Source organism: Mytilus trossulus, chromosome 14 (assembly GCF_036588685.1).
Source record: "Mytilus trossulus isolate FHL-02 chromosome 14, PNRI_Mtr1.1.1.hap1, whole genome shotgun sequence".
Classification (NCBI taxonomy): domain Eukaryota; kingdom Metazoa; phylum Mollusca; class Bivalvia; order Mytilida; family Mytilidae; genus Mytilus; species Mytilus trossulus.
In genome coordinates this window covers 37,575,580-37,599,700 of record NC_086386.1, presented here as the reverse complement: position 1 = coordinate 37,599,700, position 24,121 = coordinate 37,575,580, and the positions used below count along the sequence as shown (strand labels likewise).

At 30.6% G+C, this 24,121-nt stretch overlaps 1 protein-coding gene across 1 annotated transcript in view; it reads left to right on the top strand.

The window, feature by feature from the left end:
- The window catches only part of LOC134697715 (protocadherin Fat 1-like), a 133,322-nt gene that overhangs the window by 50,237 nt on the left and 58,964 nt on the right, over nucleotides 1-24,121 (top strand). The window contains exon 4 of the mRNA XM_063560000.1: nucleotides 6,689-6,753. Coding sequence (XP_063416070.1) covers nucleotides 6,689-6,753 — 65 coding nt within the window. The remainder of the gene's footprint in view (nucleotides 1-6,688; nucleotides 6,754-24,121) is intronic.

Here is a 24,121-nt window from a genome sequence, read left to right as displayed (position 1 = left end):
TAGAAACGCTGTGTTAGCCTTAAGATTAAGAAGAACATCTGTATAGTTACGATAGCCGTTTTCTCTGTGTTGTGCTTTGGGGTAATCATGTTTTTTTGTTCTGTCAATCTTGACAAATTGCTCCCAATATCAAATTAAAAGAGGCCAATGTTGTGTAATTAATCTAAACCTAATTAGCGTTTAAATTATGGTTCACTAAAAAAAGTGGAATTTAGTTATCGAAATAGCAGGCAGAAAAAATAAAACATTCTGATTTATTGAATAAGAATTAAGAGTTCATATTAGTACAAATATTTATTTGTATCAGCATAAAAATTTGAAAGCTGCCATTTTTTTGTAGCCTCACTTTGAAAAATATAATTATAATGTAATTTTGATTAAAATTTTAAACAGAAGCAGCTCTCATAGATCAAAGTGTATAAATAATTTGAGTTTATGATTTTCACTTCATAATGTAGAGTTTTAACGACCCCTGACAGGAATTAGATAATAAAACTATGATTTTCTCAGTTATTATCAGAGACCCTCACAGGTGCTGTATGTACCTGTAGTTTTATGATCTGTTTTAATGGTCTCATTATTTTGCAGTTCTTTTTAGATTCTGTTACATTACCCCCTTTACCATACCACTTGATACTATCAAATATTAACAGTACAATTGATTTCATTCTATTGAGATTCATTCTGTAGAATCATGCAGCAGACCTCCACGATTATTTAATAACTCTTTAATTGCATGGTTTACATCATACTATTAATCCTACTTACATTACAGTCATTAGCTCAAAAGCAACAGTTAAAACATTTGATGCATTTAAGGCACTTTGCTTAATTATACATCAACTTTAACAGCCTTCATTTCTACTGCATGAGTAAGAAAATAGTTCCATAAAAAACAATTGTAAGTTGTGTTAAAATGAGCCTATTGATTCGGCTTCAGCCCATATGTTTATAACACGTGGACTAAATGTAAATAGATTAACTAAGAATAGTAAGACAAGATTAGTTATCCCTTAGTCATGATAATATTATGCATATTTACTATTTTCGTGACTTAATCTCGAGTTCGATGCAATGAAATTTGTTAGTATGGATACTTTTATGATTAAATAATGTGTTCTCCTCCTCATTTAAAGCCTGGTGCTGTTTTTATTTTCATTTACATGAATGAAAACAGGTGCCCCCATACACCTGCTTGTCTTGAATGTACATAGTATCAATATTTCATTTAGCTAAATAAATAGTTATGTAAACTGAAGGTGATAACATTTCAATTTAACAGGTGCATTTTAATGACATCAATTTGTGTGTTGAAAATTATAAATTAGATTTAGATACTGACATCTTTTTAAAGTGCAGATATATAACATCTTTTAAAATCTAATTTTGTACTCTCCTAGTTTTTAGCATACCTCTGAAATTACATAATTGCGGTCAAGTAGAAATGAAATCTGAGTCATGTCCCCTTCTTTAAAAGTGCATTTTCAAAATCTATTTCCGTAATCTCCTGTCAGTTTAAGCATTTTTTTGGTATACCTCAGACACCGAAAATTACATAATTGTGGTTTGACCATCAAGTAAATGAAATCATCTATAACTGATAGGGAAATATGCCATTAGCAGAAATATAATTTATCATTTATGTCTTATAAAAATGGTGTGTTACTTCCTTTTCCTATATGGTGATTTCACTCTTGTACTAAATGTAGCCATCTAGAGGATAAGTTAATTCCCTATTTAGAAGTCTGAGTGTGATTAGTACATTAGAACTCATATCCTTGGTTTGTTTTTCTGGGAAAAACCAGACAATATTTTGTAACAAGAATACAGCTGCAGGAATTTTCCAAATGGATTTTCCTAATTATTGTAGAAACATCAGACAAATTACAAAAAGAGATAGATAGCTTGTTGTAAAACTCTTAAGACTATCTTAAGATCAACACAATTTCTATATTTCTTCTTTATTAGTTATAGCTGTAAAAGCCATGGAACTGTCAGCACCAATTTTTCTCTAAAAAAGTATTGAAAAATATCAGATATGTTGAACTTAAAAACCCAGAGAGCAATATATTACAAACCTCAAATAAACTCAGTAAATAAATCTGAAAGTGTATATAAACACTGGTAATTGCTCTCATGATGTGATACCGTTGAATAAATCTTTCCAAGGCCTTCCATCAAGAACACATTTTAAAGTCATCATGTACGAAAGATTTCAGTATTTTTTCATTCCTGTGACATATGTTGCTGCTTAAGTATACTGTAATGGCGTCAACATTGCTTGCAATATTTGTGAAGAAACAAATAAAAGTCCACCACTTGACATTTTGAAAAACACAAAAGAAAGTGGATATTGCCAAAGACAGAGACTAATAGGGTACATGGATGCACTACAATTATAAGTGACCTTACATGTAGCCTTTAAAACAATGAGCAAAATCAAGTGTATATTTAGCATTCTATAGCAAGTCAAAGAAACCCAAAACTAATAAACCGATTCAAACAAGAAAACACTATAAAAATAGATGAAAACCAACTATGGCAACTATGGTAAACTGTGAGCAACAAAAACAGACTAGAGTCAGACAAATAAAGAATGGTGGGGTTGATCTTGTTGGTGAGTGCTCAAACTTTCCCACAACCTTGGTTACGGCAACGGATTATAGAACTCTGGAATCTTTTATAATTAAATGCAATTTATTGACCAGTCCTTCATATGTTTCTCCCTTAGACACATGTAGCAGATTTTGGTGAATTTGATATACCGGTAGTATACCGCTTTTTTTTATTGCTATGGGTTGTACAGTATGTTCTTGTCATGAATGTTCTGTAATAGGTTTCATATTTGAAGGAGTCCAGAAAAATGTCAAAATTTCAAGTAGTCTTGAAAGTACTGTTTCATGTGAGATATTGAGTTATTTCTAGTTATAATTTCATCGGATTTTAGTTTCAAGTGGCTCTATCCTTTTATCTTTTATTATCAGGTTAAGCTCGTAACTTGATAAAAAAAAATTAACCTCAATTCATAACTCATAGTAGGTGTATTGGATCAATTAATTAGGCAGGTTATATTTGCTCAATATATTGAAACAGATTTAGTTTATCTAATCATATTATTATTACACAGAATTATGAGCAATCCTATTAGAACTGATTAGAATTATGCAAATTTAATGTTTCATTGATTATTAGCTATTAAATTTATTATGTAATAAATAAAGGTTAGGCTATTGTCACTCTAACACAAAGGTGAGGGTTATTGTCACTAACTGTATTTGGCATTAGCTATAACAATGGTGTTTGTATTACATTACATAAGTCAAGCTACTTTGGGAAAACAATGGAATAGGATTTTAGAAAAGATTATGACAGTATTCTATTTTTAATTGACGACCATTATGAATAACTGTTAATATTTCTGATAAAAGTGGGATAAACTCTGAAGCCTGCATGTTCAGTGAATTATATCTGCTGGTCATTGGTCTGATAATATATGTATAAACATATATTGATCCTCAATTTTAATTTATTTGATAAAAAAGAAATTAGAACAAAGTTATTTTCGCCATCAAATATCAAATAGAAGAGGTTTATGTATTATGTCTACATATCGGCTAATGAGCATCCGAGAGTGCTGAAATGGCCTTGGAAACCAACAACCAATCAATCAACAAAAAATTAGTCTACTCAATGTTTATTTTCTGCAATGTTTTTCTAATAATTAGGTCATGAATATATGCACTTTTCATATTTATGCTATTTTAAATGCAGCACAATGAAAATAAACATTACAGAATGATGAATTAGTATTGTGAAGTATAAAGTGTCCCTCAGCATAATTTGTGACTAAAATATGTAAATTTTACAAGTAAATTAAGAATTTGTATGAAGAATTACATTACAAGCATTCTTTAAGTAATTTTTATTATGAATTATACTGCCTGACATATCTTTGTAGCCATTGTTTACAATTTTGAGAGATTTTTTTTATTGTCTATTAATTGTGACGAGTTGTTGTCTGGTGTATTTATCTCTTTCTAATTACCCTATAGACTTGCATAAAGCAATAGGCTATTAATTACAGATTTTATAAGGTAATGAACAAAAAGACACAAATGCTAGTTGTCACATGGAGTCAGTTTTCGTGAAAAACTAAGAAGTGACAGTTATGTAATAATTTCATATTATCTCCCTTGAATGAATAAGCATAAAAGATATTAATTCAGTAAACACTGTAGGAGTGAGAATACTTTAACTTACTTTTAAGATATCATATTATATATTATTACATGATAATAAACAACTTGGGGTGCTTAGAGAAAAAAATATAAGCAAAGGATTAAAGATAAAGTACTTTCATCCTATTAGAACCCCTGTACTTTAAAAGTGACATTGGTGGACACCAAGTTAGAGCAAGTTAGTTACCTTGTATTGACTTCAAACTCATCTTTTGTTTATTAATGTGGATTTGAATTACGAAAAATTAAAAACGTTTTAGATAAAAATGCTTTAAGACCTTTTAAAACATTGGTTTTGGGACACTCAGGCTGACCTTCAAGATATATCCAGCTTCTTTAAGCATTCATTATAACTTTGCCAGGGGCCCAAATGGGAGTCAAGGCTTGTTACTAAAAGTGTAAAATTTTGAGTGGGCCTGCAAAAATTTCCACTGTAGGCTTATCATGTTCTAGATTTCTCTGTTATTATATCCAACTTTATAGTATAAGGCTTCAATGCACTGGTCATTTTAATTCTATAAATTGCTTGCTCAGCATTGACCTATTTTGTGATTTTGTAAACAGTTGATTTATATGAAATTGTGTATGAAAAGTGCTTGTGATGGGATTAAGATTTCACTAAGATCCTTCACACCTCCTTTTACACAGTGGGTGGTGTAACATAATGTTTTATATATGGTAATACTGTATCCTGTGCTTTGTTAAACAGAAATTGGAGAAACTTATATTAGTGATACATTGTATATGAGTCAAGTATACAATGTTACAAAATGTTTTTCACTCAGGTGCAAATTATAAGTTCTCATCTATGTTTTACCATTAAAGAATCTTCTTACATATATATAGATGAGGTTGCTGTTTCTTGAAGGTCATTCGTTGATAGTGGTCAAGACAATGCACACAAAATTTGATTTTCCATAGATTTTACTCAGAGATTTTATTAATAATTTTGGTTTAAAATTTATGTGACGACTAATCTCATAAACTATGTCTTTATGTCTAATTTGAATAAAGCCTTGGTTTGTCATTGCACTCATTTGTCAATGCTAGACAAAGACTGAAGTGACAGTTAGAAGCTGTAGTGGGGGTCGGAAGGTTTTACCTTAGTATACCCCCCACTGGTATAGGTAAAAACCAAGCACCTGTCAAATAGATAGATTTTTATTGAAAGGTATTATACTACTTTACTTTTCAATAGATTTCTGTTTTATATTTCTGCATATGTCATGTTCAATTTCATAATTCTTCTATTGGTATTGACATATTAACGAAGTTTAAAATCATAGATTAGGAACACCTTCAAGTCTATGATATACATTAATATGAAGTTTTTTGCTTGAACATGGGCACAATTTTCTTTATCTCTTTATTTTTAGATCTGGGTGTAATTGAGTTGATTTGATCAGATTTCCAGTGAAAATAATCCTGATTCATACAATTTCTTCATGTAGTAATTTCTGGTGAATACTTGATATTCCTTCCCAACGCTAAAGCAATAACTCATCTGCAAGCAAGATCATCGATCAACTTAATAAGTTTTTTGCAATGTTTACTATAAGATGTTAAATATGTTTGCTTTGAATGAAATTCTTGAAATAGATTGAAACTTAAGTATATAAGTTGTTGTTGTATATTGCTTAACCTAGAATGTTGTTGTTATATACATGTATATTTAAGAAATGTGATTTTCCAAATGATTACTCCTGTCATTTACACACTAAAACTTTGTTGGTAATGATCCAAAATAGGTTGTCTTTTTTAGCAAGTTGAAAATTTTTATTCAAATTTTAATTTTCATGCATTGTTTTGTCATTTTCACCATGTTTTTGAATTTGTTGTGTTTTTGTTTGGTTGCTGTCTTAATGAGCTCGTCTTATTCATTCAAACTTGGAAGTTGTTATCTTGAATCAATGTTACAATATTTTGTTAGCACACATCTTATAATAAAAAGTTACCACAATTGTAATACCTCTGACATATTTCGATTTGTTAGAACCTAAATGTGCATGAAATACTTCCGTCTGAACATAAACAAGTGACAATCAACCAATATTATTATCTACTTTGATGGATATAATATAATACTTTCATTGGTGACTTAAATGCTGTTTGGTACATACAGTTCCTAATTGATATAGACATATTGCTTGAAAAGGTTTGTTGCTGATCCTCTCTGTGTATGCAGTCTTCACACTGAATGGCAGCTCAGGCACCCCAGGCTTGTAAAATTGCTCTCAGGCCTGTAAAAATCATATCTACAGGCCAGCAAAATTTAACTTAATTTTTTTTTAAACTGAGCATCAGGCCTGTAGATTTAACAGTTCATGGTGAAGAATGTGTATGTCTCTTCTTTTTGCCTTGTTTATATAAGTTTTTGTTTGTTTATAATGTTTTTGCCTTGTATATAATGTTTTTGTTTGTTTATAATGTTTTTGTTTGTTTATTTGTAGGTGTTATAAGAACAACAAAGACTACCCTGGACAGAGATGAGGGAGATTCACAGCATCTTCTGGAGGTAAGCAAATGTATAATTGTCAATAATACTTACTAATCATTGGGACCTACTAATATTGTCAGCTAGGAATAATGCTTTAATATCCTTGTGTAGCAGAAATTAGCATGACTGTTGGAATACAAATTACTACAATTGTGAAAACATGGCTTGGAGAAAGAAAGACAAATTGCATTACAAGATGGTTGAATTATTGAAAGGAATGACAACATTCCCTGATGGCCAATCAAAAGAGGATAATTAAGTTGGTGCAAGATCTAATTGAAGAGTACAGGGGCATGTGTATAAGTGGTGAAAACAGTTGGTGTTGCTTGGTTCACACCTAAGTGACTTTTCATTTACCCATATGATGGCGATGCAAATTGCACTGCCTTTGAATTTTCAAATATTTTGAGAATTTCTAATTTCAGAAATGAACTAATTAATCCCTTAATTTATGAATTTGAAGAAATAAGTACTGACTTAGATTATGGAAGTTGAATCCCATATGAAATAGAACTTGTTTACTCTTTAATTACCAGGTACGGCTAGGGGATGTTCATAAATAAGGTGGGGAAAATGAAAACAAGGTCATATATTCAACCCTGTATGGATTATCAGAAACATTATAAATGAATAATTTTCTGATATTTATGATTTAAAACATGCAGTTTTCTAATGAACAATTATCGTTATTAAGTAACTGCTGAAATATGCAAATTATCCTTGACCTAGTAACCTGAACCCATTTTGAGGTTATTCATATCGGTTTTCTTTTCATTAGATCCGGTAAATTGACTTTCGTAATCTACCCTTATATAACTTTATCCTGAAATTTGATAAAAACACCCTGAATACATATTTATCTTTTGTAAATGAATTAAACACCACCTCGACGAACCTGAATACATACAGCATAACCACAATTTTGAATAAACAGTTTTAACTAGATTTGGCGTGATGAAATGAATGTTTTCTCGCTTTGTTAGATTAGACTTAAAAATATTGACACAAAGTATAGATGGGAGAGATTAATGTTTGGAAATTTGTTGTCTTTTTATTGATGAGTGTTGACAAGATTATCGTTTTGATCTATGTGTCCAAAAAAGGCTTAAGGCCAGGAGTGGATATATTTGCTTTTGAATATAATATATTCTCCTTGTAAATACAAGAGCTAAGCTTCAGTGAATCCCTTTAGTTTGATAAATATTGTCCTTTTAACTTTGCTTTGCCCTTTTCAAGTTCATATATTTGCTCACATTTAACTTCAACGACTGTTGACTGTTTATATTTAAAAAGACGACAGAATCTATAAAAAATCAAGATTTTCTGTAATTTTATTTAAAACTCGGAACAGAGGCTTCTGAAGCTTGTAAAGTCTTGATGTATCACATTACAAGATGAAGATTGGGAGTATTTGTGGCTTCATGATTTTATATATATTTATATTGACAAGCAATTGCTTCTGTGTTTTGGTAACCCTTCATGTTATATTTACAAAATCAGTATATTTTACAATTTTATATAAAATTACATCATTCCTTAGTATAAACAGTAAACTAATTGGCCAATAGATTTTACAGTAAAACTATCAAAATTCTTAAAATGAAAAAATTGAAAGGTATCATTTGTCTGTTTACGAAAATCTTTTGACACTAATATCAGTATCAAAGCAAGCTTATAGAAAGGGAAATGTGTATATTATCTTCAGGAATTTTCATTTTACAAGTCAATGTTTTTTCTAAAATAAACATTGTGTTATGTTAAGGGTGTCTGTTGCATGTTTCGTGTGATTTCTTAGTGTAATATCTATGTTGCGTAATAACACAACACCTGCAATCAGCTTAACATTGTAAGGTATTGGGAACAGAATGTAGTGGAAGATAAAAATATTTACCATACAGTTATTTTTTCCGAAAAATGTTTTTGTATGAATTGATTAGATATACCAGTCCTAATTAAAATAATTAATTTGTTGATTGCTTTAGGTCCAGTTGTCTTTAGAAATAAGACTGATAGTCAAATTATCTTCATTAAAATCATAAAAATCCTAAATTGAAGATGGTTCAAAGTTTTGACGATAAAATAAAATTTGGCAAACAAAATGAGGAAATGGCTTTTGTTCTATTTTAGTAGCCTAAAAGTTCGTAAACAGATACATAACATGATATGAATCATTTAACTCAGATTTCCTTGATGCAAATTAAGCATGTAAATTTTAATCATAATATTGTTAAAACTTCCAGGTTATAAATTTGACAAATATCATTTGGCTTAGATGTAACCACACACAGCCATGCAGTTAAGTAATTACCAAAATGCATTGCATGCTTAGAAACTGTAAAACTGTTAAACATGAAAGTGATCTAAAGTTTATACAGATGTCAACCTCATGAAAAAACCTAATATTTATTGTTTTCTTTCATAATACTGAGTTTAGTGCAGTTTAAGATAGTGTGGTCTGTTCATAGTAAATATTGCAAATCTTTGAACTTTTTGCCATGAGATTATAGCCAGTCTCTGTTTGAGTTTATAGTTTTGATTCCCTCTTTGAGTATCTCCTGTCATACTTTCATCAATTAAATGAAAATGCGTCTCTTACTGTCATATTTTGAATGATCTCTAAAGATAGGCAAGGCCATAATAAATAATAGGTTTGTTTGTCCAAATGCTACCTACCCAGAAAAAAGCTGCCTACTCAAATTCTTTTATTGTCCTGATTTGAAGAAGTTTTTTTTTAATCAAATAGGCATGAAGACTAATAAACATCTGATACTTCAATTTCTTTTTTTGAAAAAAAAAAATGCCTACTTACACTGTCTCAACCTTTGGGTAGGGTTTGGGCAAACCAAAATATTTTAATTGTGGCCCAAAAAAAAACCAAATCTGTATCACTCTAAAAAGACAGTATATTGGAAACTACTGACAATACTATGTTTACATATCTGTAAAGTGGTATCCATGCAGATAAAGAAATCTAAGCCATTTGCCTATCATTCACAAGGCAGATATTGCAGAAGGAAAATATGTATTCTTGCCTCTTGCCCTTATCCTAATGCAGATGCTGTTAAAATTTAATGCACCATCTTGCTACGGTGAGTTGCCTTTCTTTCATAAGACAGCTAGATACTGTTGAATTGAATGCACCATCTTGCCACTTGCCTTTCTTTCATAAGATAGATGCTGTTGAATTTACTGCACCATCTTGCCACTTGCCTTTCTTTCATTATGCAGATACAATACATGAAACATTACAGAAAGACTATCAGATTTCAGTCCATTATCACTCCTGATTTGATCAGTGCCAACTTGTTTTGGTTGTGGTTAGTTTCTAACTCATCTGTCAGCTTGTTAGTATTTTTAATCTGAAATGTCAGTGTTTTGTTGCAGATGTTCTCTTTATTACATCATATAGGGTGGCAACTGTTACAAAATAATAGAGAGATGACAACAGTAAGATACGGAATGTTGATTTGCACAATATTTCTGCAATACAAAATACATCAACACACGATTAATGCAGCTGATAACAATTCGTCAGATTCTCTCTGTCCGTGCAAAAAATAACACTAAACCAAAACACATCAAAGAATGTATTATAAATGAGCCTTTCTATACTAGTTGTCATCTATCTGTTGTGGTAATTAGTTAGACCACTGATTGATTTGAGAGCTCTTGATGCGGTATGATGACTTCTGATGAAATGATTACTTATATATGAAGTCCTTGTATAATTTTGACTCCCACAATGATAAATTGTCTTGTGGTTTTCAGAAACATTGACCAGAAAAAAGTAATTGAAATAGGAGGTGATTGAACATATATTTTTGTTGTAGAAAATAGAAAATGAAAGGCACTCTATTGATCTCTTTAGGTTTGGGATATTAAAAAAAAGGGGGGCCAATAAATTGCTGATAACATTGAAATTTCTTGTTGTATTTTTAGTATGCTGTCCAATGTTTTGACAATAGTTTGGTTGTTTTCCATATATTCCAGACCAATAAATGATAACACGAGAGACATGAGAGTCGTTCTCTACTTTGGAAATGATTAAGATGTTTTATGAAATCTTTAATTGTAATCTATTTGGCATGATTTGGAAAACAAAACAATTTATACTCTTTGCTGTTTGAAAGAATTTTTTCCAGTAAATTTTTGGCATTACGTGTAAATATAAACAATGAATTTATTATATAAAGAAAAGAAATAATGAGCCAATCAGATGACAGAATTAAATTTAAAGACCAAGCTGAAGCAGGTGTATATTAAGGTTAGGTACACATAAATAATGAAAGAGAACATAAAGTTATGAATTAAATAGTTGTGGCGACAAAAAAGAAAGTTACTGTTCACAAACATTAAAAGATCATTAATAAACTCTTCAACTAATCCCCTCCCTTAGATCATGAGCCGCCTGTATATATTACTTCCAAATATATATAGACTAAAATACTATGGCTCAGAAATTACCAGATTAAGTATAAACGTCTGTATTTAGAGTTTTCTCAATGGGTTTTAGGAAATAAAGAAAACATAAGTATGCTAATCGCTGTTAAGTATGATATTTTGTCTTGGTGGTTTTATTCCTATTTTTAATCATCAACTTTTTAAGCCTATTTTCAATGTACATGTAGGTCTACTACTGTGACTATAAAAAACTTGATTTATGAGCTTAATATACATAAATTGAAATCTCATTGTTACATAAATTTGTCAGACTTCTGGTGGGAGACATGATCTAATGGTGATCTTTGTAAGGTCATCCAATTTTGATGAGATTATGATGAATTTGTTTATCTAAAAAAAAAACAATTCACATTTTAATAAGATATACATGATTTAAAACAAAAAAGGAACAAATTATTCCAGTGAGTTAAATGCCCTATATTTCATTGTATTACATGTACTAGAATACTTTAAAGTTTGTATTTCCTTTATTTGGCTTGGCCATCTTGCATCTAGAGAGCTCTAATTGTCAAATAATTGCATTTCCTCCCAATTTTTTGGAAGAGAAAAGACAACTTTTCCCTGTATTAAATCTAGCCTCATTGAAAAATAGCCCACATCTCCTTGATCATAGGTATTCCAATAATGTTTGAATCTGTTTCATGCCTTATAGTTATTAAACAGACAACAGAAAGTTATAGATAGTCCTGGATCCTGCAAATAGAAAAAAAATTATATAGAAAATCAGTCACCTGGACAAACTATTCCTGCACAGTTCTTGTACTTCTGTTATTCATGCAGTATGTTCCATTTATTTGAAAATGAATGTGGGCAGATTTACTTTGATTCGTAGCTGTGAAAATTGAAGATTTGACAATTAAATGAATTTGGTCTTTTATTATTAACCATGGTTCAATGTCCTTTCTTTCCCCTCCATTCAGACCCCTGTTCTTCCTGTTCTACCTGTCTCCACCTGTTTATTACCTTTGCACCTGTGGTTAACCTAACACCCAATAGATCAAGAGTATAGTGATGGACAGACAGGAGCCAATGTATCATCTCTGCAACAGTCTGTGTCAGAGTTATCCATTATTCTGTAACTTTGTATTTATTAAGATGCTGTAAATCTCTGGTTCAGTTATAACTAAGGGCTAAATGTTTTAGCAACTGTTTATAGAATATTTCCTTGCTACTCGATCAAAATCTTGTTTATAAGATATAAAGATGATGGTTGCTAGACCCAAAAACACTTGGATGGTTACATTACCTTGACCTTCTTTTTTATTTGTAGCTTTCCTTCTGAGAAAACATTCTCTGTGATGCAAAATTAGGCCCAAATGTTTGATGCATGTTTACCTTAAATTCCTGTCAGATTCTTTTGTACTGTTTTTTCCTGACTTGTTTTATTTTTGTGTTTTTGACATGGTATGGTATTTTGTATTGCAGTACACATTCTGTTACTCTAAGATTGTTAAATTTTCTTAAACTGACAATCCAGTCTTAATTACCATCCTTTTGTTTATACCCTAAGTAATATACTTCAGATCAGGTTAGATAAATACTCCTTTCCAATCTACAATAAAGACATACACTCCATCCTTTAGAAAACTTTTTTTTAAATTTTTTACCTGCTTGCATAAGGTAACACCTGTACAGAATATGAAGTGAGGTGTTGTAAATAAGGGATACTGTAACATACTGTTGATGTCAATTGTTTTTTGCTGTCAGATTTTAGGATAGACCCAACAAAGATGTCACTGTGCCGACTGATTTACAGCACAAACAAATAACCGATAATCTTGTTTTTTTAACCCTGTTGCATGACCGATTTTCGGTCCTTAGTTTGTGTGTATTGTATATATCTACCCACGGTTTTAACCCTAAATGTCAGGACTTTAATAAGATGATATACTGTAGAAAAAATTAGCATGAAACACCCCAAAATAAGATATATCTTTGACAGATAAATGGACTATCTGTATATAGGATTAACCAGTGCAGTGTTAATTGTGTTATAATCAGGAAATCTGTCAAGTCTTGTGACAAAGGTATAGGCAAGCTGTACTATATGCAAGTGCATTAATATGTCCTATAAATATCCAATATGATTTCATGGAGATATATCATGTAGGGTACATATTTCAATGGGACAGTAACCCAGAAACACTTAAGAACATCTAAAAAACAACTTACACAGTCTTATATGAGCAGTCTTTGAAGATCTAAAATGCTAGGAGTCTAAGTAAAAATCAATAGATGTAATACACAGACTATAATAGATTCACACTCAAACTCAGCAAAATCCTAAATTGACATTAAAGGGGGAAGGGTGTTATACAGGCCTGAGGGTATGCTTTCTCTTTTAGTAGGGACTGAATCGTGTAAGAGCGTAGCAGAGTTTTTGCCACTTAAGGGAAAACTTTCTACATGTTACAGCAATATATGCCTGAATATTAGTATGTAAATCCAGGGAAATGTTTTAGGTATATTTGTTTTGAATGAAAAATCTACTCACAAGCAATAACCAATATTTTAGTATTAACTAGAACACACCCGTGATATCGCGGGGCCGTGACTGAACTAAAGTACATAACTATGTGCAAGCCTTATTTAAGTATTAGTATTGTCATCTGATAAAGTTATGCCGATTATAAGATACACAGTTTTCTCTCCTTTCAAATCTTTCTGTTTGAACCCGTCAAACTGGAACTTATCAATTATTGGTAATATTAATTATTTGGAAAACAAAAGGTCCTGGAATGGAGTATTTTTCAATCAACAGCATTGTCCTATAGTACATGTAGTTATAAATAAAGTTGAATTCTTTGATTCGCTGTTTTACGTCATGCCCGCTAACAAATTGAAAACTGTACCTATACGCCTTATTTTTAGTCCAGATTTGTAGTATTCGTATTGTTATCTTAGAAAGTCTTACTGATTAAAATACTACAATAGGTAACAATTTGACAATTTAGTAGTGTCAACCAAATGATTATGACCCGTGTATATAGCATATTAATAATGAATACACCGTTTGGTGGTGCGCCTGTCAGATGCGAAATGTACAGATAAGGTAATAGGTAACAGGTGAATATACTATTGGTATCGATATCGGAATCGACCCGGAACTTCTTAATTATTGGCAATTTTAATTACGTGGAAAACAAAAGGGCCTACAGTGATGTAATTTTTAATCTACACCTTTGTACTATATTAGTTATATATAAAGTTGAATTCTTTGATGCGTCGTATTTACGTGATGACGGCTGACAAATTGGACCTCGTAATTTTAGTATTATAGATTTGTATTTTAAAATTTAGGACCTTATGATTAGAATTTTGGACATTCATGGTCAACATTAGTCAATCTCAGTTTAAGTTCTCTGCTAAAATTAGTTTTAGGGCTAATCAAGGTTGTTACGTTAATTCAACACGAATGTCTAATTTAAATTTGAAGTAGGTCATCAATTTAATCGATTTTTAAATTTAAACATATTTTAATTGTATCTCAAATCTAGATCTGTCAAAAGATTAACTTTTTACCCTAAATACTTTTCATTATTCATATTTCAGTATGCCTGGATAGATTTTACAATGTATGAGCTAAACTTTTTCATTTATTGGTAGAAATCTATCTAAAAAATCTTGAAATGAGAATTACATGATGTAAATGTAATTAACAACAGGAAAAACCATTTAATTCGTTTCTGTCTGTCGGGTTCATGGTAATTTTTTAATCTCATGATATTCAGAGATTTCAAACATTAAGACCAGCATGAAGTTTTCCATGATAGATGATGGAAAATCTAGGTTATATTGGGTACCAGCATTGAGGGAAAGTAGGAGGGGTCCTGAACCCTGAAATCCCCAGCTTAAAAACTGGAAATCCTTAGGTCCCAAAATTCGAAAAAAAGAATTCCTGGATTCCGGAAGGGTCAATCCCAAAATCCCGAGCTTAAAAATACCTAATACCTGAGTACCAAAATAAAGTTCCTTAATCCCCCCTCAGCATTGGAACAGTTTACAAAATAATGTATGCATACCTTAATATGCCAGGCTATGAAAATTCACATCAGGTTTTGTTCATTGTTTGGTTCTAATAGATAGGACAGTCAAATCTTGCTGTATCCATAATATTATTAGTTCTGAGTCTTGTGCAATGCATTTAAATGAACAATAATGTGTTTTTGCTTGGTAAATCTCAAGGTAAAATGATTGATTGTAAAAACGAGGAAAAATAGACAGAGGTGAATATTTCCCAATAACTCTATATATAAGGGGGGGGGGGGGGTATAGGACATATATCCGGACTCCGTACCGGCATACCCTGACCTATAGTTGTTAATTTTGTCATTTTGGTCACTTGCGGAAGGTTGTCTCATTTGCAATTATATACTACATCTTCTTTTTTTTATATATCAAAACTCATTTTCAATACTGAATTCTTTGCTGAATGATGGAACAATTACTGTGTAATCAGAGAGCCATTTAACTGCATTAAAAAGTCATAATTTAGAGAATGAGAAATTTCACAATATTATGTGAAACAAGATAAACTTAAGTCATTTTAAGGTCATTAGTTTTCTTTGTACCTGGAACAAGGCGCATGTTTGTGAGCTTTTAGATGTTAATCAGATATTTAAATTAGACCCAAAACTGAAAATAATTGATTTTTGTACATGTATATACCCCCACTTAGAGTTGAATTTGTGCATTTTATTGTGATTAATTATGAAATTGATTGAAGGTTTAATTTCAAATTTAAAAAAGTATAATTTTCCATTCTTTGCCAAGTAGTCTTCGTGATTGCATACAAGATCATACAATGCAAAACTGTTGTAGAAAAATGTGAAAAATTTGAATTAGATTTTGATAAAAGAATTTGAATGGTTTCAATCAAATTAACCAGTATTCGATAACAGTTTCATAAAATGTAATTTACCTTAATTATGCAAGATTCAATTCATCATTTAGTATTTCTCACAAATATTTATTTTGTAGGTTTGAAAAAAGACAATGGTCTATTGATATTTAGTGACACTTTTGAAGAAACTCAATATGTTTGTTTTTATTCCTTGTTAGGTTTGATGACAGAATTAGCCTGTGTTGTTCATTCCAACAATCAATAACAATTCATGAAATATTTTACTTAATACAATAATAATTCATTCAGCAAAGGTCGTCAATTGTTCAGATACATAGGGTGTAAGGCTTCCAATAATTAAAAAAATAATATTTTCAATGTCCCAATTTCTCCCTCTTTCACCATTTTTTTCGTTATGTTTTGAAAACTCTCATGTAAAACTTGACAATTTAATGTCAAAACATTGTTCTTTTATATGTTATTAAGGACCCAAGCTACGTGACAATCCATGTATTTATAGCTTATTTATTGAACTTATAGTAGATCTTTTTTTCAAGTCAGACAAAAAAGAATAAAAAACAATATTAAACATTTAACATTTTAAATCAAATGTGATTTAATGAAAAATCTGTAAAATAAATTCTACAGCAGATATCAAAACTGTCTTTAAACAGATCTCCTGCTTTAAAGGTATGAAAAGTTCACATCTATGTTGTCATTTGATGTTTGAGATAACATTTTATCTCACTTTTCACAAAAATACATCTCTGTTTTTTACAATCAATGTTCAAATCAGGTATTCTAATGTTTAAGTTTTGATACAAAATGGTTTTTATAAATATAATGCTTTGCTTTATGCCGCCTATTGCAAGCAAAACAGCAATTAAAATTTGCAAAATTAAAGCTCATGATGATGAACAGTGAAATGTCGAAGGTTTTAGCTACAGAGCCATCAGTTCCAAAGACCAGCTGCACACAGCGTTGAAAATTAAATAGCAGCTTGATTAATTTAAATAAATATGAGTGTAGACAGATATGATATATTGATGAAACAAGAATCATATTCTGCTAGAAATGATTTGTAGAATATTTCTTATTTAATGTAGATGACAGCAGATCAAACAAAATTAATGAAAATAAATAGTCTTGCCATCTAGCTCCTATTGATTTGGGAACTGGAAACTGATTAGTGGTCCATATTAAGCCCAGATAATTGTCATCTAGAGCTAAAACTAAATTTACATGACCATGGGGAATCTATTCTATGTTCAATTTGATTTTCAGAATGGAATTGTTTCAATTAATGATGGTTGCCTTTATAACTGTTCTTGTGTCAAACCCTGAGGGTTAAATATAGACTGTAAAGTGCATTACAGATGTCAGGTTCTCTCCAAAATATTTTGACATGTTAATAGTTGAGTCATCTCATTAAAGTAAAAATCTTTTTTTAATTTTTTGGCCATTATAATAGGAAACGAAATCCATTTCATTAATTGGCAGCCTGAGCGCCCTCTTAAGTGATCTCTATTTATTGTTTAGTTTCTAAGCTTTAACTTTTCTGCGGGAGGTTATGTAAATGAAGTTATCAGCACATGTTTCAAAAGTGAATTATGGGATATCTGCACTGCCTTTAACGATACACAATGATATTGCAAAATCAACTTGAAAAATGACTTTTCTGGTATGACTTAAATGGAGTTTTAACTAAACTGATTCAATCTTATTGTACAAAGAAGCCTGCTAAGTCCCAAAATACATGCACCCTAACTTTAGTAATAGGTCAGAGATATTTATCAGAGGGACCTAACATATGAACAATACGTGTCATTTTAAAACACGGAACTTAATATAATATTGACTCTTTGCATTGACATTTAAAAAAAAGATGGTTTTAAAAACCAAACAGGCGTTAAATGGATAGAGGGTCTTAAAGTGCAATTATTTTTTCGGCTAATTAGTGCTGTGGACGAATTATGAAATTGTAAATTTTGAATCAGCTGATATGAAATTGATTAAAAAGTTTTACTATTTGAGAATAAAAGTTTGCCACAATTTCTTGATTAAACTAAGCAGAAATATTATAATACCCATTCTTAACCCCACATCAGTGTTAGTCTTATAAGTCTTTCAGTAAAGGTATAAAACCAGAAACTCTCTTGACAAATAATAGGACATTAGTGTGGCAGTCTTTGTTTACATACATAGTTGAATAAAGGAAGGAGTTTTATCAGATTTTCAATTTGTCACCCAAATAAATCATTATTCAGCAATAACAACACAAAAAACCTCAGCTGTAAAATAGATAAAACAGATCAATGGTGAATGAAATATACACAGCTTGGGTTGGGTAGATGAACGTAAAGAAAATTTGAAAGACCTTAAAAGTTCAAAAAGAAAGAAACGTGATATGCAATTTTGCCTGATCATATCCGGTTTTATCTTTAGAACATCCACTGAGTCTTCAATGTACCTAATGTTTTGTATAAGTCAGGTTATTTTGCTGTTGGTATAAGGAAACATAGGTATTGCTACAATTTTCAGGGTTTTTTCCTAGGATTATTTTTTATGGAAAACTTAAGTTTAAAATGAGGTTAACAAATGGTTTTAGATCAGTTTTTATCTTCCTGTTGCAATTCAAAAGCAATCAATTTTACATAAACTCAGGGCATGAAATATAAGTCAATCTTTAAGAACCTTTCTGCTCCTCAGAAATCATTTATAATAAGAACACTTTCACTTATGAATAAGACATTTGACGTTTATTGTATAAGTGACTATCTCTAACTAAATACATTAAATTTGAAATTCCATTAAAGTATATATCCTGACATTGAAAAGTATCTTGAAATATCAATAAACACAAATATTGTGATATAAATGACTTGTGTCAGACATTTTAATTCGGAATGTTTTTGATAAAGATAAAACTTAATTGATTTTTCTAATAAATGTCATCCAAAATGAGAATAGAATATAAAGATAATTTGTTTACACTTTCTCTCAATACATTTAGAGGGGACCAAAATATCTTAATTTATAATGGCAATTTGTCAAATAATTGAATAAAAATAATTAGGCGATTGTGGTTTGTGGTTTTGATGTTAGATCTTAGGTTGTTAGTAAGATCCCATCTCTCTTGTTAGTCTTTTATTCTTATTGGAATTACTATTTTTATTTCACGGTTCTCTGTAAATTACATGAATTGTTTGACTAAATTAGTGTGAAATATATATCATTGTACGGTTATACCATTTGTGTGGTAATGCCACTGTGCTGTGAAGACCTACAAGATATTATATTTGATTATAAGTGAACCTTTTCCTAAATGCCTAGGCTTCTATGGAAATCGGCATTTTTTTCAATCATGGAGGGCGAAAATGCCTTATTTTATCACTTTAATTTGTCCCTTAAAATTCCCCCATGGATATTTGATGCAATACCAGTGTTACACATATCTATCAAAATTGCACTACCATGTCATTTTGACATATGGCAAAAAATGTGTTTCATCATTGAACAAGTAAAATAAGGTTTATTTTATCAGCAAAGATTATAAAAAAACAGATTTAATATTTGATATTTTAGTACAAGAAATAAATTTGATCTTAATTATAATCAGATTTTACATAAGCAATAATCATCTTAGATTACAGACACAACTTTTTACGTCTGACAGTGTTGAGAATTAAGAACTTTTGAACTGTCAAAGAGAGGTTGGATAAAGATGTAATAGCACTGTTTGACTGATTTCTGTGAAATTTGATAGGTCTGTTCCCAGTGTTTCTAGGCTATGATAAATAAGCTTATTTAGTGGTATATCTAGTCTGTTAAATACTATTTTGCCAGCAGAACAAATTGATTTAAAAATAATTAATTTCGCCCAACAGAATGAAAATGATATGAGGTTGAAAAATAATTAATAAAAAAAAAAAAAGATTTTTTTAGACTTTCAAAGGATAAAGCATATAGATGTATAAGAAATGAAAGATGTTTCTTAAGAGAACGGAAATAATAAAAATCAGTATATTTATGTCATTTGGCCTTTATTGATGTCATCCATTATTTACAAAAAAAACACAAAAAAACAAAATGCATTTAAAACTTTGTCTATGCAAAGTATCTTACAGTAAGCTTAAATAGCTGCTTCTTAAAGTCGCTTCTGGAAAAATTAAGTTTTTCATGACCGAAACACATGTGCTATTTAAAGTCAAACTCTGAAAAATAACCACTTTTATTAATAGATTATTCTTCGGAATCACACTTGTTTTCAATGAGTTATAGTTGTATGATTTTGTAAGCCAAGTAAAATCTGATATAATAAATATTTCTCATTTTGATTTTAATCAGTTAAATGCATGAGTTGGTATTCATAAGATATAGGGGAAACAAAATATTATGACTTTAAAAAACAAATATCTGACATGAAATAAAAATTTGAAATGTATAAAAAGTTTCAGTTATCCAGTTATAAATGTCATAAGCAGACAGAGTTTAGGCACCTTGGGACTGAATTATCTTAGGTATTGGATCTACAAACATGTAAATACAGATAGATAGTAGCCTAATTAATTCATACAGCCATGAAATCTCCACATATTTTATTTAGATTTTATAGTTATAGTTGTGTAAATTGTCTGTAGGTCTGTAGATTAGAACTTGTGAAAGTATGTTCTTGTCAGGGTTTTTTACAACTGAAATTCACAAATTAGTAGGCATTTATTACTTTCCAAATTGTTCGGGAATGCTAGATCTACTGTGAAGCATTTCACTATTCGTTTTTGGAGCTAAATTATAAAATTGTTTTGAAAAGTTTGCTTTGTTGTGTGTGATAATTATGACTTTTTTATTTTTTATGCCCCACCTACGATAGAAGAGGGGCTTTATGTTTTCTGGTCTGTGCGTCTGTTGGTCTGTTTGTCTGTCCAGTTTCAGGTTAAAGTTTTTAGTCGAGGTAGTTTTTAATGAAGTTGAAGTCCAATCAACCTGAAACTTAGAAAATATGTTCCTTATGATATGATCTTTCTAATTTTAATGTCAAATTAGAGTTCTGACTCCAATTTCACCGTCCACTGAACATAGAAAATGATAGTGTGAGTGGGGCATCCATGTACTGGGGACACATTCTTGTTTATCAATGTTTATAGAAATATTAAAGTTTCTTCTTAAAATCTGCTATGATACTACCTAAGCTTAGCTAAATCTGTACCATTTAAACTAGGTTGTGGAGTCAATAACTTTATACACATCAATAATCATAAACATTTTAAAAGTACAGTCTGAATGAATAACCCCATACACCAAGTTTATATAAATGTATATTATGGATGAAAAGAGATGTTTTTCTGGCCTATCCAATTACTACAAATAAGATAAACTTTGATGTTAAGTATATTTTGTACGTTGATCAATAATTGTGATTCACAAGCTAAATCATATAGGTTTGGACTTCTAATCTTCTTAAGAAAACTAATTCTGGATCAAGTTTCCAATTAATAAATACATTTTATTGCAATAAATGAGAATTCAGTAATAGTTACAGCTGTATGATGCAAATAATTTAATCATTGTGCTATGAAAATAATTATATTCAGTTTAAAGCACTTTTCTGTGTTTAAGTTACAACAAAAAATACTGCAATTTAGGTGCCACAAACATTTATTGTCAGGGTTTTAAATTCATTAAACAGTCAGTGACTTGTATAAAATTTATTTACCTTTTTGAGTAAAAATGAGAATATGTAGATATTGTAGTTAAAGCATAATTTTCTTTCTTGAATTTATTGCTATACCATCGCAGTGACTGAACTGACTCAGGACAGCTGGCACAAGTGTCAACTTTGCCAAATACTGTGAGCGTCTCTCCAACTCTGTTGGTTTAAAGCAATTTTATATGCCAAACAGTACCATTACTCTAAGTATTCCTTTAGGCGAGAAGAAAATTAACGCGAATATAAATCACAAATATGTAAAACTTAGATCTTTCCTTATTAAACTATATCCAGAAATTAGAAAATTGCGAAATTAAATAGCCGCGAAATAGTTTACAAAGGGTAAAACGCGAAATAAAGTATCCACGAAAATAAGTTGGTTTACAGTATACAGTTTTATTTGACACCCACAAAGAGATCATGCATCAGGCCAACAGAGGTTTCGCTACCTTCCATTCAATACATCTTCAAGTGAATAACATTACTTTGAATATGAAAGATGACATTTCAGAGCCTTGGCTGAGAGATTTGGCAAAACTGTTTTACTTCTGTTTAGTATAATTAATGAGAATTACAGACAGCCAGTGTAAAACAAAAGTCAATTAAAACTTGTTTGATGTTGGAACATATTATAAATTTTGATGAAGTTTCTACTAATTGTAGTAAGATGGTTCATGTTTTGGGGGATATTTATTGGGTTGTTTGTTATCTGCATCAAGTTACATCAAAGGAAAACCTGTCTCTGTGACTCCACAGCTACACCAATAACTGTTCAATGATTTATTGAAGTTTAATACCTGCTTTATATGTTTTTGCAGTGTTATATTAATTAACACCTGAATTATAAGTTTTCTTTGATGGTGAAGTTAAAAGAGTTTTGTGGTTTTTAGTGTAAATTAATACAGCAATTATGGTTTCCCTTTAATCTTTTGGATTGTCATGCACTTTTTGAGGGTTTACATAATTGAGCATAAAGGGAATTTGTTTCTGTTATGAAATATGAATTTTGAACTTTGGACCATAATCGTAAGGTATTTCTTGGGGTTCTCATGGAGAAAAGTTTGTGTCTAACTAGTCCAATGAATCCCAGACCCAAGACCGATAAAGGTTGAAGACTTAACTAAACAGCATTATGCTATGTTCCTCTTTGACCTATGTGAAATGACAGCAGCGTATGTGTGTCATTTTAAGCACCATGCAGGTAGCAGATGTGAACATGATTCTAAACATTTAATTACTGGTCAATTGTCTGTGGTCAGTGGGATAAAGTAAATCTTTCAACATTAATAAACAGAAATAGTTTTGTACAAAGGCTTGTTAAACAGAGATCTGTCAGTATAAAATTACCCATAAAATTACCATGCACAGCAGAGGAAGTGATAAAATATGGGAAGTAGAAAACCATAGTTCCTGTAAATCATATATCCTTGTCTTTGATTTCATAGATGACTGGGAAATCTGCAAGTAAAATAGATAATTAATTTTCTCCACAATTAATGAAGTTTTATAGTCTGTGGTTGTTAGTGCTTCCTGGCTTTGGCTGTCTGCTTGTATTCCAGTAAAATATAGATCTGTTAGACTTCAGTGTAGTCTTTGGCTGTCTGCTTGTTTTCCAGTAAAACATAGATCTGTAAGACATCCGACTAGTTCTTGGGAGTCGATGTACTTTTTCTTGGTTTTATTTGGCATCCTTTATTAAATACTGTGTTATTGTGTTTTCAACAAAAAGGCTAATTAAACTGAAACTGATTTCATGATTAACCTTGGATACTTTTTTGTTAACTAAGCCTTTCAGGGAAAAAAACAAATATATAATTTTACTTAGTCTTATTGAAAGATCTTAATCAGACTTTTACTGTAAAACAAACCAGAACAAACTTTCTTTTTATTGTGGTGTTAGTTTGACCTTATCCATCCATCATCATCCATTTTCCAGTACAAATCTTTGTCCAGACATTTAATCTTTCTTTTATTACTCCCTTTATTGGAAAAAAAATCTTGTATTTCCTCAACCAACTGTTGATCTGATTCTAACAGATGAGTTTATTCCCAGTGCAGTTTATTAAAACCTTAGACTATGGTCAGGGATGCATCATCAACATTGATTTTTTTCTGTGTCAGAATCCAAATCAAATATTTTTCTGAGATATCTTGCCAGACATCATTAGATTGAGAGAAAATTAGTTCTGTCTTTACTAATCTAATTGTCATTTGGACCTATGTGACAACATTATACTTCTTAATCGTTCTTGGCTAAACTTTCTTCAGACACGAAATAGGCATTAAGATCAGTAAATCCTCAATGTCTGAAATAATGAGAAAGGATTGAAAAATCGAATTGACAGCATCTACGCTTAAAAGAATTTAAATTAATT